The 13698-nt window shown below is 32.2% G+C and overlaps 1 protein-coding gene across 1 annotated transcript; it reads right to left on the bottom strand.

Annotated features, from left to right (window-relative positions):
* Positions 1 to 659: 659 nt before the first annotated feature.
* Positions 660 to 7123, bottom strand: LOC107912962 (uncharacterized protein At1g51745). The gene is made up of 4 exons (XM_016841365.2): positions 6622 to 7123; positions 4110 to 4663; positions 3632 to 3934; positions 660 to 2600 (listed from the first exon to the last, which is right to left on the bottom strand). The coding sequence occupies exons 1-4, from the start codon at positions 6786 to 6788 to the stop codon at positions 1306 to 1308; spliced, it is 2319 nt and encodes a 772-aa protein (XP_016696854.1). The 5' UTR covers positions 6789 to 7123; the 3' UTR covers positions 660 to 1305.
* Positions 7124 to 13698: the final 6575 nt, after the last annotated feature.

The following is a 13698-nucleotide window of genomic DNA, read 5'->3' as shown; positions in this document are numbered from 1 at the left end:
AGAAAATAAAATAAATTTTTTATTTCATTTGAATTTTTTTTATAAAAACTAAAAAGAAAAATTATCAATTCATTAAATTTTAAAAAAATATATATCGTTCTTTTATTAGTGATAAATCAATAAAACATTGAGCAAACTCAAAATCCCAAGATTATTTTAACGCAAGATTACTATTTTATTTTCTAAAAACACAAAAACAAAACCAAAGACAATTAAAATGATTATAAAGTCGATTCGATGGGAAAGAAACTTGTTTTTTAAAATAAGTAGAATTTTATAAATCAAACATCCTTCATAACATTATCACATGTGTCATCGATAGGGAATTTTTCTTTTTAATTTTTCTGGAGGGAATTGTTTATGGGAATGTTTTTTGGTTGCTAGCAATCTTTAAGAAGGAACAGTCAACCAAAGCATTTCAAGAATCAGATGAATGAAACAAACATTTGAAAGCTCAATTGACTACAACAAATTGGTAGAAACTTATACGATTATTTATTTTTAGTTCGAAGGCTTTTTTATGCTTAACTGAAAAAATATATATATATGGCAGGATCAAAACAATCATCAAGACTTTTGGGGTAATATCTGCTTAATAAATAGCATTGCCAAATTATCTCAGATCATTTACAAAAAAAAAAAAAAAAAAGAGCACAGTGTAAGTATACTCCCTCACAGTATGTTGCAATATAATATGTGTACAAATCACAAAAACGAAACGTAAAATGAGAAGAAATACAGGTAAATAACAATCTCCAGCTTCTCTCCTCTTACTTCCACCGATAAAACCTATGTTACCCCAACTTTTCAATTTTCCTCTGGTGTTGGTACACTTGTATCAAACACGTACTCACACAAACCAAGTTCCGACCCTTACCCTCCAAGTAACATAGGTAAAACTAAACATCCACTTCCTGACTGCTTTAACAAGAACAGAAAATCCACAATGTTACAGTGGCATTTTTAGACAAAAAAAGAAAAGAATCGAGGCAAACTCCGAAAGACCATCTTGATAATTTCAAATTACCTGTTAGCTAGCTGACAACACTTTTCCTCTATTAATCCCTTATAAGCAGATATTGAAAGCCTAAAATCACTACAAGCAATCAATATAATCATAACATAGAGCTTAGTTTCTATGCCCATTACCTGGTCGATCTAATTATTGGAATCAAAACAAGCACCTCACCTTGACGAAGCTGACAATGAAATGTTGGCGGGAATGCTTTTCGTCAAAAAGAGGAAATTAGCAATGCTTATTTTGCTCTAGTATTTAATTTTTCTTCTATCAATGTACAATGTGATCTAGGACGGATCTCTCACTGCATCACTAGTGGAGAGAATCACTTTATTAGCTGTTTTTGATGGTGGCCTATTGATCTTTTCAAGTAACCTACTGAATACTAGTTTGACAGGTATGCAGGCCACTGTTGTGAGTCCAGATGACTCTGGTTTGATTGATCCCTCCATTTGACAATTACGGCTATCATGTATGGGCCTAGATATGAGAGTATGTTCTATACCAATCGATGACAATGTTCTTGTTTTAGGGCTAGAAAATAAGCTTACTTTCTTTGGTAACTTTCTTTGTAACTGCCTGTCTGTAGGAGAGACAGGAACATGAGAGATGCTCTTTTTAACCAGGGCTGCACTGTGATTGGGACTTACTACATTGTACTTCTTAAAAGGTGGTTTTCGTTCATGATTCAAGGAATGATATTCACCACCTTCATAACTACCCAATGCAAATGATCGGTGAGGACGTGGGACCCTAAAATTTGTCCTCTTGGCAGTCCTCCATGCTGGTGGAAGAGAAGTGTATCCATAGTTCATTAGCCCATTACTGAAATAACCATTAGCGGAGAGAAGAGTCTCAATTGAATTGTCGTCTAGAGCTTCAATTTGAATAGGATGCCCTATTATTGCCTTCCCATCCAACTTGCTCATCAATGAAACTATAGGCACAGGCTCTTTCTGATAGCTTGCTTGGACATTCAAATCAACATCTATCAATATAGATCTTCTTTTCCCACCAAAATTTCGATGGGTAGAAAATTCTGGATCAAAATGCCACACTTCATTCTCCCACTCATTTCTCTCAGCAGCATGGTTTTCCCATCGCATGCCTTCCCAATCATGGATGTTATGATCAAAACTATCTCTACTTCTGGATGAATCCCTTGGCATATATAAAGATCCTGTACCATCAAAACCAAACATTTGGACTCCAAAATCTTTTGCACTCAAACCAGCCACATCAACATCATCGTCGAAGTCATGATTTCTACAATAAGTCTGACCTACCAGCCTTTTTCTGAACATTCCTCGTTCTTCAGAATGTAACCGAGGAGCATATCCATTATAACCTCTTATCTCTGATGCATCCATGGATCTTTTTCCCAGATTCCGTAAGTTCCTTTTCCCTTTAAGCTGCCATTTAGACACCGCTTCATTCACGGAATGAGGACCATGAGGATAAAAGTGAGACATCTCACCAGAAAGAGATGACTCATCAGACTCCCCCTGGCCCATGCTTCCAGCTCCTAGTGTGTCGAGTCTTTGAAAGGCACCCAATCGAGTATCCATACATATAGTAGCACCTGAATAGAGAATAAGAAAATAATAAGAAACAATAATAAATGGATTATCACCAACAATTAGACAGGCCATGATGCTTTCCTGAATATACAATAAAATGGTAGCACTGGCATGTGGTTAGAATCATAGGGGGTCATAAGCTCCCAAAAGTTTACAAATTCCTACACTATGTCATCATAAGTTAGGTCAAGTTCATATATCTATACTGGCAGCCCAAATTTGTTAATCTTACATTAAAATTATGTGATTTACATTATTTTGGTGCATATTTTTATATTGGCATCCCAAATTAATGTAACTGCTCTGCCATCGCAATAGTGCATTTAAGGATCAAGAAGGAGAAATTCTAATTCCATATCTAGCAAGTCAAAATTAGTTTCTGAATACGAAATTTGACCACTTCATAATCCTTATAATTTAAACTACAAATACAATAGCATCATGAGCAAAATATATATGTAAAGAATTTCAGCCAATGTAACAGAGTTATTTCAGCAGAAAAAACAAACGTCATAAGGACACATGAAATCATATACACCTTAAAATAATAGACCACAAAAGAGAATCACAGTGCATCTTTAATTCATGCTGTTGATTGACAACAGATAAATCACTGTCCCCTATGTCATATGGAAACATGAAGTTATACACCCTAAAGTAATAGACCAGAAAACAGAACAACAGTGCATCTTTAATCCAGGTTGTTTTTTAACAACAATAAGTTCCTGTCCTAACCAATCTGAGGACTCAAAGAACACAACTGGCTGTACTGCAAAAACATCCAAAATTGTTCCAGAATCAATAATTTGAGAAGGAAATCTGTCTTGACAGGAATGTTTAATTTCACCACAAATGACGTATAGGGAACAGTATGCGAAACATACAGTTTTCAAGATAAATCAAGTAACAGTGGAAGCAGGATTACATTACTGAAGAATATGCACAATCCTAAACGTAGAACATTTATCCAGGATGTAAGATGATATTGCAAACATAATGCATGAGACTAGAATTAAGACTAAGAAAAATCAACCTGAGTGTGAAGTGATATCCTCATCCATATCTGGTTCGGTCTCAGAAGAATCAGACTCTGACTCAGATTCAGAGGAAGTTGATTCAGAAGAACCAGATTCAATATCTTCCAAGAACTCACTAGAATCATCTTCGATCAAGAGCCTATGAAAAGGATAAGAATCACATTCCAGAAAATGGGAAGGTGACATCTCAATTTGATTTCTAAGAATCTCTTTATAATCCAACACATCAAAAGACTCGGGTGAGAAGTACATGCATTTGCTCCTCTTTGCTCGGAGAACACCTTCCATTCGCTGCTCTCCTGAAATAGAAGCAGAAATAGCACTAAAGTCAGGTTGTAGAAAATGCAGTACTTCTAATTTTACACTACTCTGCAAGACTTGAACAAAAGGGCACCTCCAGTCATATCTCTTGACCAAAAATTCCTCAGTAAATCCCTCATGTAACCATTTCCCTTAATCTAAAGAAGATTTTACCGTTAATGTGCGCAGGTCTTCCCATGCTGGGAACCCTTGTTGAAGGAGATAGAGTATCATCATCCAAAGCACTGAAAGATGTAAGCTTTTGCTTTGCACATGCAATCTTGAGCCCCATATCCTGCATTTCTCTCGTCCGAGGTATGATTTCAGCATGATCATTTTCTAAACTTGGCAGATTTCCAGCTTGATCTTTTTGCAAGAGTACAGGGCTACTCAATGTCTCACCCTTGATGGAAGTATCTTGATTCCTGGATTGAATTGATTTTGTGTTCCCAGGTTTTCCATTACTAATATCTGAACCACAAGAATCCTTCTTAGCAGAACCAGTTGATTTACTTCTTTCATTAGAAAGTCTATCCAATTTTCCTTGTTTTCTCAATAATTCCTTCTCAAGTTCAAGCGCATGAAGGATAGCGTCTTCCCGTCGAGCATATTTCTCTCTTTTCTTGGGTGGCACACCTAGTGAGGATTCTGCCCTTTCAATGCAATCATCAAACTCCCCACATCGAAATGCCTTCACACGCTTAGACTTTTCTAAATTGTACCAATCGCTAAGAAGACAGAAAAAGAAATATATCTTACAAGTAAAATTAAGTGAAAATGGAACAACATATTCCATAATATGAACAAAAAAAAAAGATCTTTTGAACCATAACTTAGAAAAAAATAGAAAATCATCCATCCACAAAGGCGGAGTTTTTAGAATTCACCAGTGAGGTTAGTAAGGTCACCATAGTCCTTCAGGGTATTTACAGAAATAAAAATTTTAAAAATAATAATATAAAAGGTAATGTGACACGTAGAAACATTCTAACACGACTTGTGGAATTTAAAAATTCCATCAGTGGTGTATAGAAAAACAAAATCTTAATCCCATGAATTCTCTCCAAATAAATGACCACAGAAAAATATTTGCAAAATGATGGAAAGTGCAATCTCTACATATTATATGCCTTCAAGTTATTTGCACATTTTCCAAATAAATTTACAGAATGAGACAACTTGAGAAAAATTCCAGACCAATGAGGAGACTTGAGTGGCAAGGATAACAGCTTGGATATGAAATGTAGAAGGGAAGGGAAGGGAAGGTGACAGTGTTTCCATATAACAGAAGAACTGTCTACAAAAAGTGATGTGAATTGATTTGTTAAACCTAGTGGCATTCATTCTAAGATCAGAAATTGTCTACAATTGCCAGAAAATATGCAAAGCAATGATAATATTAACTAATTCTCAGTAATCTGACAATCAAAATTGTATAACTAGAGGCCCAAGATATATGCTACTCCTTTCGTATTAACTTCAGACAGGCTAGTGGAAAGTAAAGATATTTTGTTGGCATAAAAACTTGAGAAAAGCATCAACTAAACTTATTATTCCGAACAAAGGCTTCAAATAACTATACAGATAATCTTTCTCCTAACATCGAAAAAATAAAGGTTGACATGCATCTTTAATGGAAATGTTGAATACATCAATGTAGTATCTCTCACTCTAACATGGATAGAAAAGAAGCAATAAAATAAAATTAACACATATTTTTAGGCTCCACTGTTCAGAATAAGGTAAAAAGGGCCATAGCCAAAGCAAACAAAATTCAACAAGAATTATAGAAGGGATAAATTTATCGCCTCTTTAGCTTCTCACAAGTCACAAATAACAGACTAAACATTATTGTAAGATTAAATTAATTATGCCAGAGCATTACATTAGCTTTCATTGAGCAGGATGACAATATGATGTTCTGTCAAGAAAAACAATGTGAATTTGTGTGTGTGTGGTAGTTATGCTGTTAGGGTTTAACCAATAGTTTTCCTTATTCTTTATAGGTACAAGTACAACATCCAAACAATAGATTAAAAAAAAATCTGAATGGATATTCATATTAGTCTTCCTCCCTCTTATTCTCCCTCTCTTTAATTGGAAATCAAAAGGAAATTCAGATATGAATCGTTCAAACCCTAGAAACCATGCAGGATGGAAATACAACTACCTATATTTTAGAACTACCCGACACCTTTTTGCAGAGTAAAAAGGACCTAGACCCTGGAGTAAACCATCAATCATTAACAACTTTCCTTCAGAGTAAAACATCACTCATTCACAACTTTCCTCCACAGTAAACCATTACTCATTCACAAGTTCCTAAGTAAAGCAGAACTGAGTTCCATATTATAGTGCATCATCAAAATACTTTATACGTCCTTAACATCTTACATTTGTAGAGTCATTCTCACCATTCGTTTTGCTCAGAAAAGCCTTAACTGTCCACAGGTTAAGTTCATAAGAGTAAATATCACAGCTTCATTTCTTCTAAACTCTCGTAACTTGACATTAAGTCACACTACTCTCTATTCTTCCAGTAGTTCAATTCTATCCTTAATACCTAGTACCTAGGTATATAAACATCATGTTAAAACTTATAAATGTAAAAATGCCTCTGGTATTTCTTTTGGAAAAATTAAGCCAACAAAACTCACATGTTAAAAAATAAATAAATAAGACTTACACGCTGGCATCCTCTCTGCCAAGAAGTTTGACTGGAGTTCCAGTCCTCGGAGACGCAAGGTGTGAGGCCGGTAACTCTTCAGGCCCCAGTATCTTCCCCGGCCACCACGATCCGTTCCTCCTGCGTACCCACACGATCAACCCGCCTCCCCCTGCCCCATTCTCCATCTCTTTCTCTCTAAACTCTCTTTCCCTCTCTATCTTTACCCCTATTTCTGTATCCTCCGTAAAATTAACGGATTTCCCATCTATATCTATAAAAGAAAACAAAAAAATTGAAATGAAAAGCAATAAAACTTAAATTAAGGGGTAGCGTAAGGATGGTTCAGCCACCGGCGAAAAAGAGGGAGAAACGGAGGATCCGAAAGTGGGAGAAACCGAGGGATCCGAACAGAGGGATTCGGGTGAGGGTTAGGGCTCCCATTCAGAAACTAGATTTGGGGATTTTGTGCATTTTATTAGCCTTAATTTACTATTTGTTTGGGAAGTATACTCGTTTTCTTATTTTGGTATTAAAATATTTTTATTTCAATTTATATCTAAAAAATTAATCACTTTCGAGTTTAGTATCTAAAATATGTCCTGTTATATTTTTTAACAGTTGCTAACAAATTTAATAACCAATCACAAAATGCTATGTAAAAGCTTTACCTAAAAAAATGTTTTCTTTTATTAAATGGATATCCAAGTTAAAAAAATATAAATATATATAAATTAAAAAATATATAAATTATAAATAATTTGTAAAATAAAATTTAAAAAAATATATGATAATTGAAAAGTAATTAGTTGAAATTAATAATATTATTAGTTGAAATATACAAATTTAAAAATTAAAAAAGATAAAAAACTAAAAAGGTAATGTCAAAAATAACCCCTAACGTTTGACCATTTACTCACTTTGACCCTTTATCTTTTTTGAAGCACTTTTAATTCTTAACATTTTTTTTAATTAAATTGATCTATTTTTAACCTATATGATGACGTAATTGTTAGTTCACTCTCGGTAAAAATGTGAAAGAAAAAAAAAGGTATTTTGCATTTCAAATGTAATTAAAATAAAAATTACTCAAAAAAATTATTCATTAAAAAACAATTAAAAACAAAAAATGTAAAACACTTGAATCAGATAAATTAAAAAAGAAAAAGAGAGCAGAAATCTGCCACTAAATTGATTCTTTGACACCTCGAATGCTTCCAACTTTGAATGAAGCCCGAACTCCGGCGGCAAAATCCAGTCAAGTTGTTGTCAAAAACCATAAAATCCCTCAAAGCAGGCAGTCAACCGATACTTTCCGGCAATTCTCTAGTCAACTGGTTCGAAAATAAGTTTAACAAATTCAAATACCGTGACTTACAGAACCTTTGTGGAATTTCGCTGGTCAAATTATTCTGGGAAAGATCAACTTCAACCAAATTCAAAGCATCAATGACTTTGGGTATTTCACTTGAAAGATGATTTTTGAAGAGATGCACATAAGTTGGATTCTCGAAAGTAAACAAATTACTTGGAATTCGACCTTCCAAATTGTTTCTAACAAACCCAAATGCACTAAACTTGAAAGATTGTTGAAACTTCCTGAGATTTTACCGATTAAATTGGTTTCCGTCATCACTCATCCATAAATACACCAATTTCTTCAAAAAATTAAATTCCTAAGTATTTCCATGGCGAAAAAGCCATTATAAGCTAGACCCAGAGTTTGAAGATTAGACAAATCACCAATTTATTTAGAAAATGTTCCATTGAAAAGGTTTTGGTGTAAATATAACGTTTGCAATAGTAGTAATCTATAATATCTCCTTTTTTAATGGTGTCGAAGACAGTAGTTTTGGGAGTACATTTCTAATATGTGTGACCGTGTTTTAATACTTAGTTAATGTTTATGAAATTGTATTAGGGTTATATTAAATTTTGGTAAAAAAATTTTAAGATTTAATTAGTTAATTGAATAAAAAAGACTAAATTGTGAAAGACGTAAAATTTAGTAATTAATGAATTATATTGACTTGATAGTTTAATTAATGATGTGGAGGGGACTTATGAAGCAATTTGGCCATAAAGTTTATTGATGGACGGTTTAAGGCTTGAAAATATGTTAAAATGCATGTTTAATTTTAAGGGTATTTTTGTAATTAGCTTAATATAGTTTAATAATTAAAAACAAAATTGAGTATCATTTTTCCAAAAGGTTCTTCCACCGAAAATACAAAAGAAATCCACCATTTTTGTGCTAGCAAGGTTCGGTTAAAGTTCCTTTTGCATGTGAGTTCAATATAAGCTTATTTATTGTAATTTTTATATTTTTCGGATAGTTACAACTAGGTCCAACTAACCTTTAGCTTCGTTTTTGAAACTGTTAAGATTTTTGAAATGTACCATGGATGAATACTTAGTATTATGAGATTAGATGATGAATTAGAGTTATTAGTTGTTGGTTATGAGTAAATTATAAAGTTATTTTTGTTAGTTTTTGAGCAAAGGATTAAATTGATGAAATGTTAGAAGTGATAGGGAATTTTAGTGAATTTAGAATAAATGTGGGCTGAATATATCAGGGTAAAAATTCGGCTAGCATGTTATGTTATAAAGTTTTGTTAATTTTGGTATTTTGAGGATATGGACTAAATTGTGATGAATGTAAAAGTTTAGAGAAAATATGTAATTAATGAAAAGTTAAGGGTTTTATTCATTAAATTGAGTGTGAAATGTATGTGAATTTAATAGAATGTATTTAATTACTATATAGATCAAGACATAAGTCATAAAGACAATAACTGAGGAAAGGGAAAATTTGCAAAGTAATCCTTGCGTTTGAATCGAGAGTGGATCGTAGGTAAGATCATAGTGCTTTGTTTTAGAATTGTGATTTATTTTTGTTTCAGATTACTGATTTCTAGTTAATTAATTTATATATAAATGTGAAGCTAATATTGGTTATTTATATAACCATATGAATTGTAAGTATTTATGTATACACTTTAGTATCCCTGATTGCACAATCGTGCCCCTGTTTTCACATCGGTACCCCTATTTGCACATCGATACCCTTGATTGCACATCTGTGCCCCTGTTTTGCATCTATGATGCCCTTGAAAATGGAGTAATTACTGAGTATGTGAATTGAGCACTAGTGATTTAGACTAAATGTTACGGAGTCCTACGAACTAGTTATATACTTGTATGAACGATTTATTTATGGATTGTTATATGGAATAGGTATAATCCTATTATGATAAATTTTCATAGAAAATTTTCATTTCGATTTGGTTGATTGTGAAAACAAACTTACCATGTATTTGAAGATTAGCATGAGCATTTTATAACTTTAATTGTTTATTTTAATCAAGTTAAGTCAAGTAGATGTTATATTATGTTCTTACTAAGCTATTTAATCTTATTTGTTTCTCTCATGTCATTTTGGTAGCTTTTGCATCTCCTTTTGAGTTGTGACATGTGTATATAAGTTTTGTTTGTAAGTTGTTAATGTTAATGGTAATGGATGATTAAGAAGATTGTTAGCTTCTTTTGAGTATGTTTTATGATGTTGGAATATGAAATTTTTTGTATAAATGGTAATCCTGATGTTTATTTGGTAAACTTTGTAGCATGTTCAAAATGCAATAATAATAATATGGTTAGTTTTGGGAGCTTAAATTGGAAATTGATATTAGACAAAGTCTTGTTAGATTATTTGAATGTTTAGTTATGAATTGAGGTGCCTAAGAATGGTACATTGGTTATATGCTTTAGGTTGATTGTTTTGTCATGTTTAAAAGTGTATTAAGAATGTATGTGATATTGGTGTACCTTGTTGGGTAAGATTTGGTATTAAATTAACTTGAATTAGGGGTTAAATGGTGAGTACACAGCCTGGCACAGGCTGTTACATGGCCGTGTGTCACTTATGGTCACACCATACGGTCGTGTGGGCTTTATTGTATTAGGTGCAGGTTTTACACGGTCTAAGACATGGTTTAAAACAAGATCGTGCGTCTCAAGTCAGTGGGTTACACAGTCTAACACATAGCTTACGACATGGCCATGTGTGCCAAGTTAGTGAGTTACACGGTTAAACACACGGGCTAGGGCACGATCGTGTGTCCTTATTTCAAATGCTTACACTGTAATACTCCTAAACCGTATCCGTCACCGAATTAGGGTTACAGGCATTACCTGACTAAAATACAGTTCAGCTTGCTCATATAATTTCATTCTATGTTCAAAGACATATAAATTTCTTTACAAATACTCAACCAAATTTGCAAACATCAAGCCAAATTCACACATTTTTAATATATAGCCAATTAAAAACAAACATACTATATTCATCATATTACATATACAAACTATGATCCAAAGTTCAAACATATTAATATCATCTATTTAATCACATTTTAAATCAACTAACATGTAACAAATTAAGTCATGTTATTTGTACTTAATAAATATAATATTCGAACCATTGACTTTAACATTAATGATACTTGCAAACTTAATATATTCAAGCATATATTATTACATTTCTTCCGACATGCGCATATTAAAACAAATAAAACATAAGTACCATAACAACATTATCACATGATCGAACATACCATAGTTTCTTATACTACATGTATAAATTTTCTAATATTAATAAACTAAATCTATACATAGTCACCAAATGACCAAGAGTATCTATTCTATTATACAATTTATGCGCATAAAACCAAAACAAAATGAACCATTTTGTTGCACAAATATCAACCAATATTACACCCATTTCGCATGTTTATTACTATGCTTATAATTACATATTCACTATCAAACAATTTAGCCAACATTCGGTCATTTGAAATAATTTCAATATTAATTTTAAAATTTTATTCACTCATTGATATTCATGACCGAACCTAAATAGCTAATTCATAGGTAAACATGTCCTAAGCACACACCTTTATTTTGACTAGATTTAGCTATATATAATCATGCATTATAACCTATTTTAACTCATAAAATAACCAAAGCAATTATACACACACTTCCTCACACATGACATTAACATTTAACTAGAAAATCATATTCATGACCATACCAAATTTCATCATTTCTCAAATCGAAACACATATTAAAACATCACAAGTATACCATGAAACATAATTCCCACAATAAGTCTAAAGCATAACCGAATGCACATAAGTAATACCACATATATTCAACCATCAACTAACTTATTAATCAAACCAATTCATATAACCTAATACCATACATATATACACCATGAAATATACTTCCAAATTAAATTTAAGTCATAGTCACATACACACAAACTTTAACATTTTAATCAAGCCATTTTCGGATGGCTCTCAATAAATACATACTTCAAAATCAACATAATAACTAGCCTATACATGTCATAGGTTCAAGTTCAAACTTATAAAATACCACAAAGGTGATTGATAGTGTGATGGATTTCTCTGACGATCCCTGAGCTCATAACTAGCTTCCAAAATCTATAAAAACAAAGAACATACACACACAGAGTAAGCTTGAATAGCTTAGTAAGTCATAAGCAAATAAATCATTTCAATGACATTTATAATTCAATATAATTAAACCAAATCATACCAATCATAAGTACATATATAATTATCAAGCTTGCAACCTCATATATCAATACATATACTCTAGCATTATTTTTACCACTTGGCTGAATACATATATATTCATAAGCATATTTAACTTACATTTTCATGATGCACATTTCATATATCCATATAAAGTATATACTTACCTTACTACTCAATCATTTAACTTAATATATACCTAATCATTTTAGCTCGATTTCACATTCGATCTTAACTCAATATTTCCCGTTGAACCATTCGGAATTAATAAGGATACTCGAATAGTCGAAAAGCTCGTATAACGCCAACGTCCCAGACGTGGTCTTACATGTAATCACATATCGGTGCCACTGTCCCAGACAAGGTCTTACATGAACTTATATACGATGTCGATGTCCCAGACATGGTCTTACACGTAAATCACATATCAGAATCCTATTTCATGACATATGTATCCTAACTATTCCTAAGGTTCGTACAGGGCTTTCAGATGTCGTAATTTAGATCGATTCATGCCGGTAATAAATCATTCCATGCTAAATTCAATTCGGAAATATAGTTATACATACATACAATTCAATTCGGCTATGTATATAGTAAATACATTCAATTTAACATCATTTATTCACTTATGAACTTACCTCGTACGAAGACGAATAGACCGGGTCGACTATTCAACAACTTTAGATTTACCCCGATCCAAATCCAATTTTCTCTTTTCTTGATCTAAATTAATATAAATTAAACTTATTTAATCAAATATTCAATCAAATTCATCCAAAAACACATAAATGGGTAAATTACACTTTTTCCCCTGACATTTCACATTTTTTGCAATTTAGTCCCTATTTCATAAAACACAAAATATTCAAAATTTGAATACACCCATGTTAGGCCGAATTTATCCCTAGTCCATACAAGCCCATATGTTTCATTTATTTCATATTTTGATCCCTCAATTTACAAAATTCACAATTTAGTCCTAAATAGACATTTTTATTAAAAATCACTTAATTAAACTTGACAATCTAACAACATATATTTATTTTTCATCATCAAACACAAAAATCATTAAGCTATCAACAATGACAATTCATGAATACGTCATCAAATTCAAAAATTCAAGCATGAGCTAACTAGTACTTGAAGCAACTATCTTAAAAATGTAAAAATTATTAAAAACCGAACAAAAACTAACCTTGAATCAAGCTTGAACAAGACCGAATATTTGAAAGCTTAAAACCCCTTTTTCTTTGTCAAGTTTCAGCCAACAAGATGAACAAAATTCATGGCTTTTTAATTTATGTTTTATTATATTACATATTATTTCATAATTTACAATACTAACCTTTATAATTTAATAACTAAACCATATATTATAAACCCAAAACCGTCCATGCAACCCTTTAATGGCCTAATTTCCTTTTAAGAACCCCACATTATAAAAACAATAACAATTCGGCACTTA

The sequence above is a fragment of the Gossypium hirsutum genome, chromosome A13 (assembly GCF_007990345.1).
Source record: "Gossypium hirsutum isolate 1008001.06 chromosome A13, Gossypium_hirsutum_v2.1, whole genome shotgun sequence".
Lineage (NCBI taxonomy): Eukaryota > Viridiplantae > Streptophyta > Magnoliopsida > Malvales > Malvaceae > Gossypium > Gossypium hirsutum.
The sequence above is the reverse complement of the archived record's forward strand: the minus strand, read 5'-3'. Positions and strand labels throughout refer to the sequence as shown.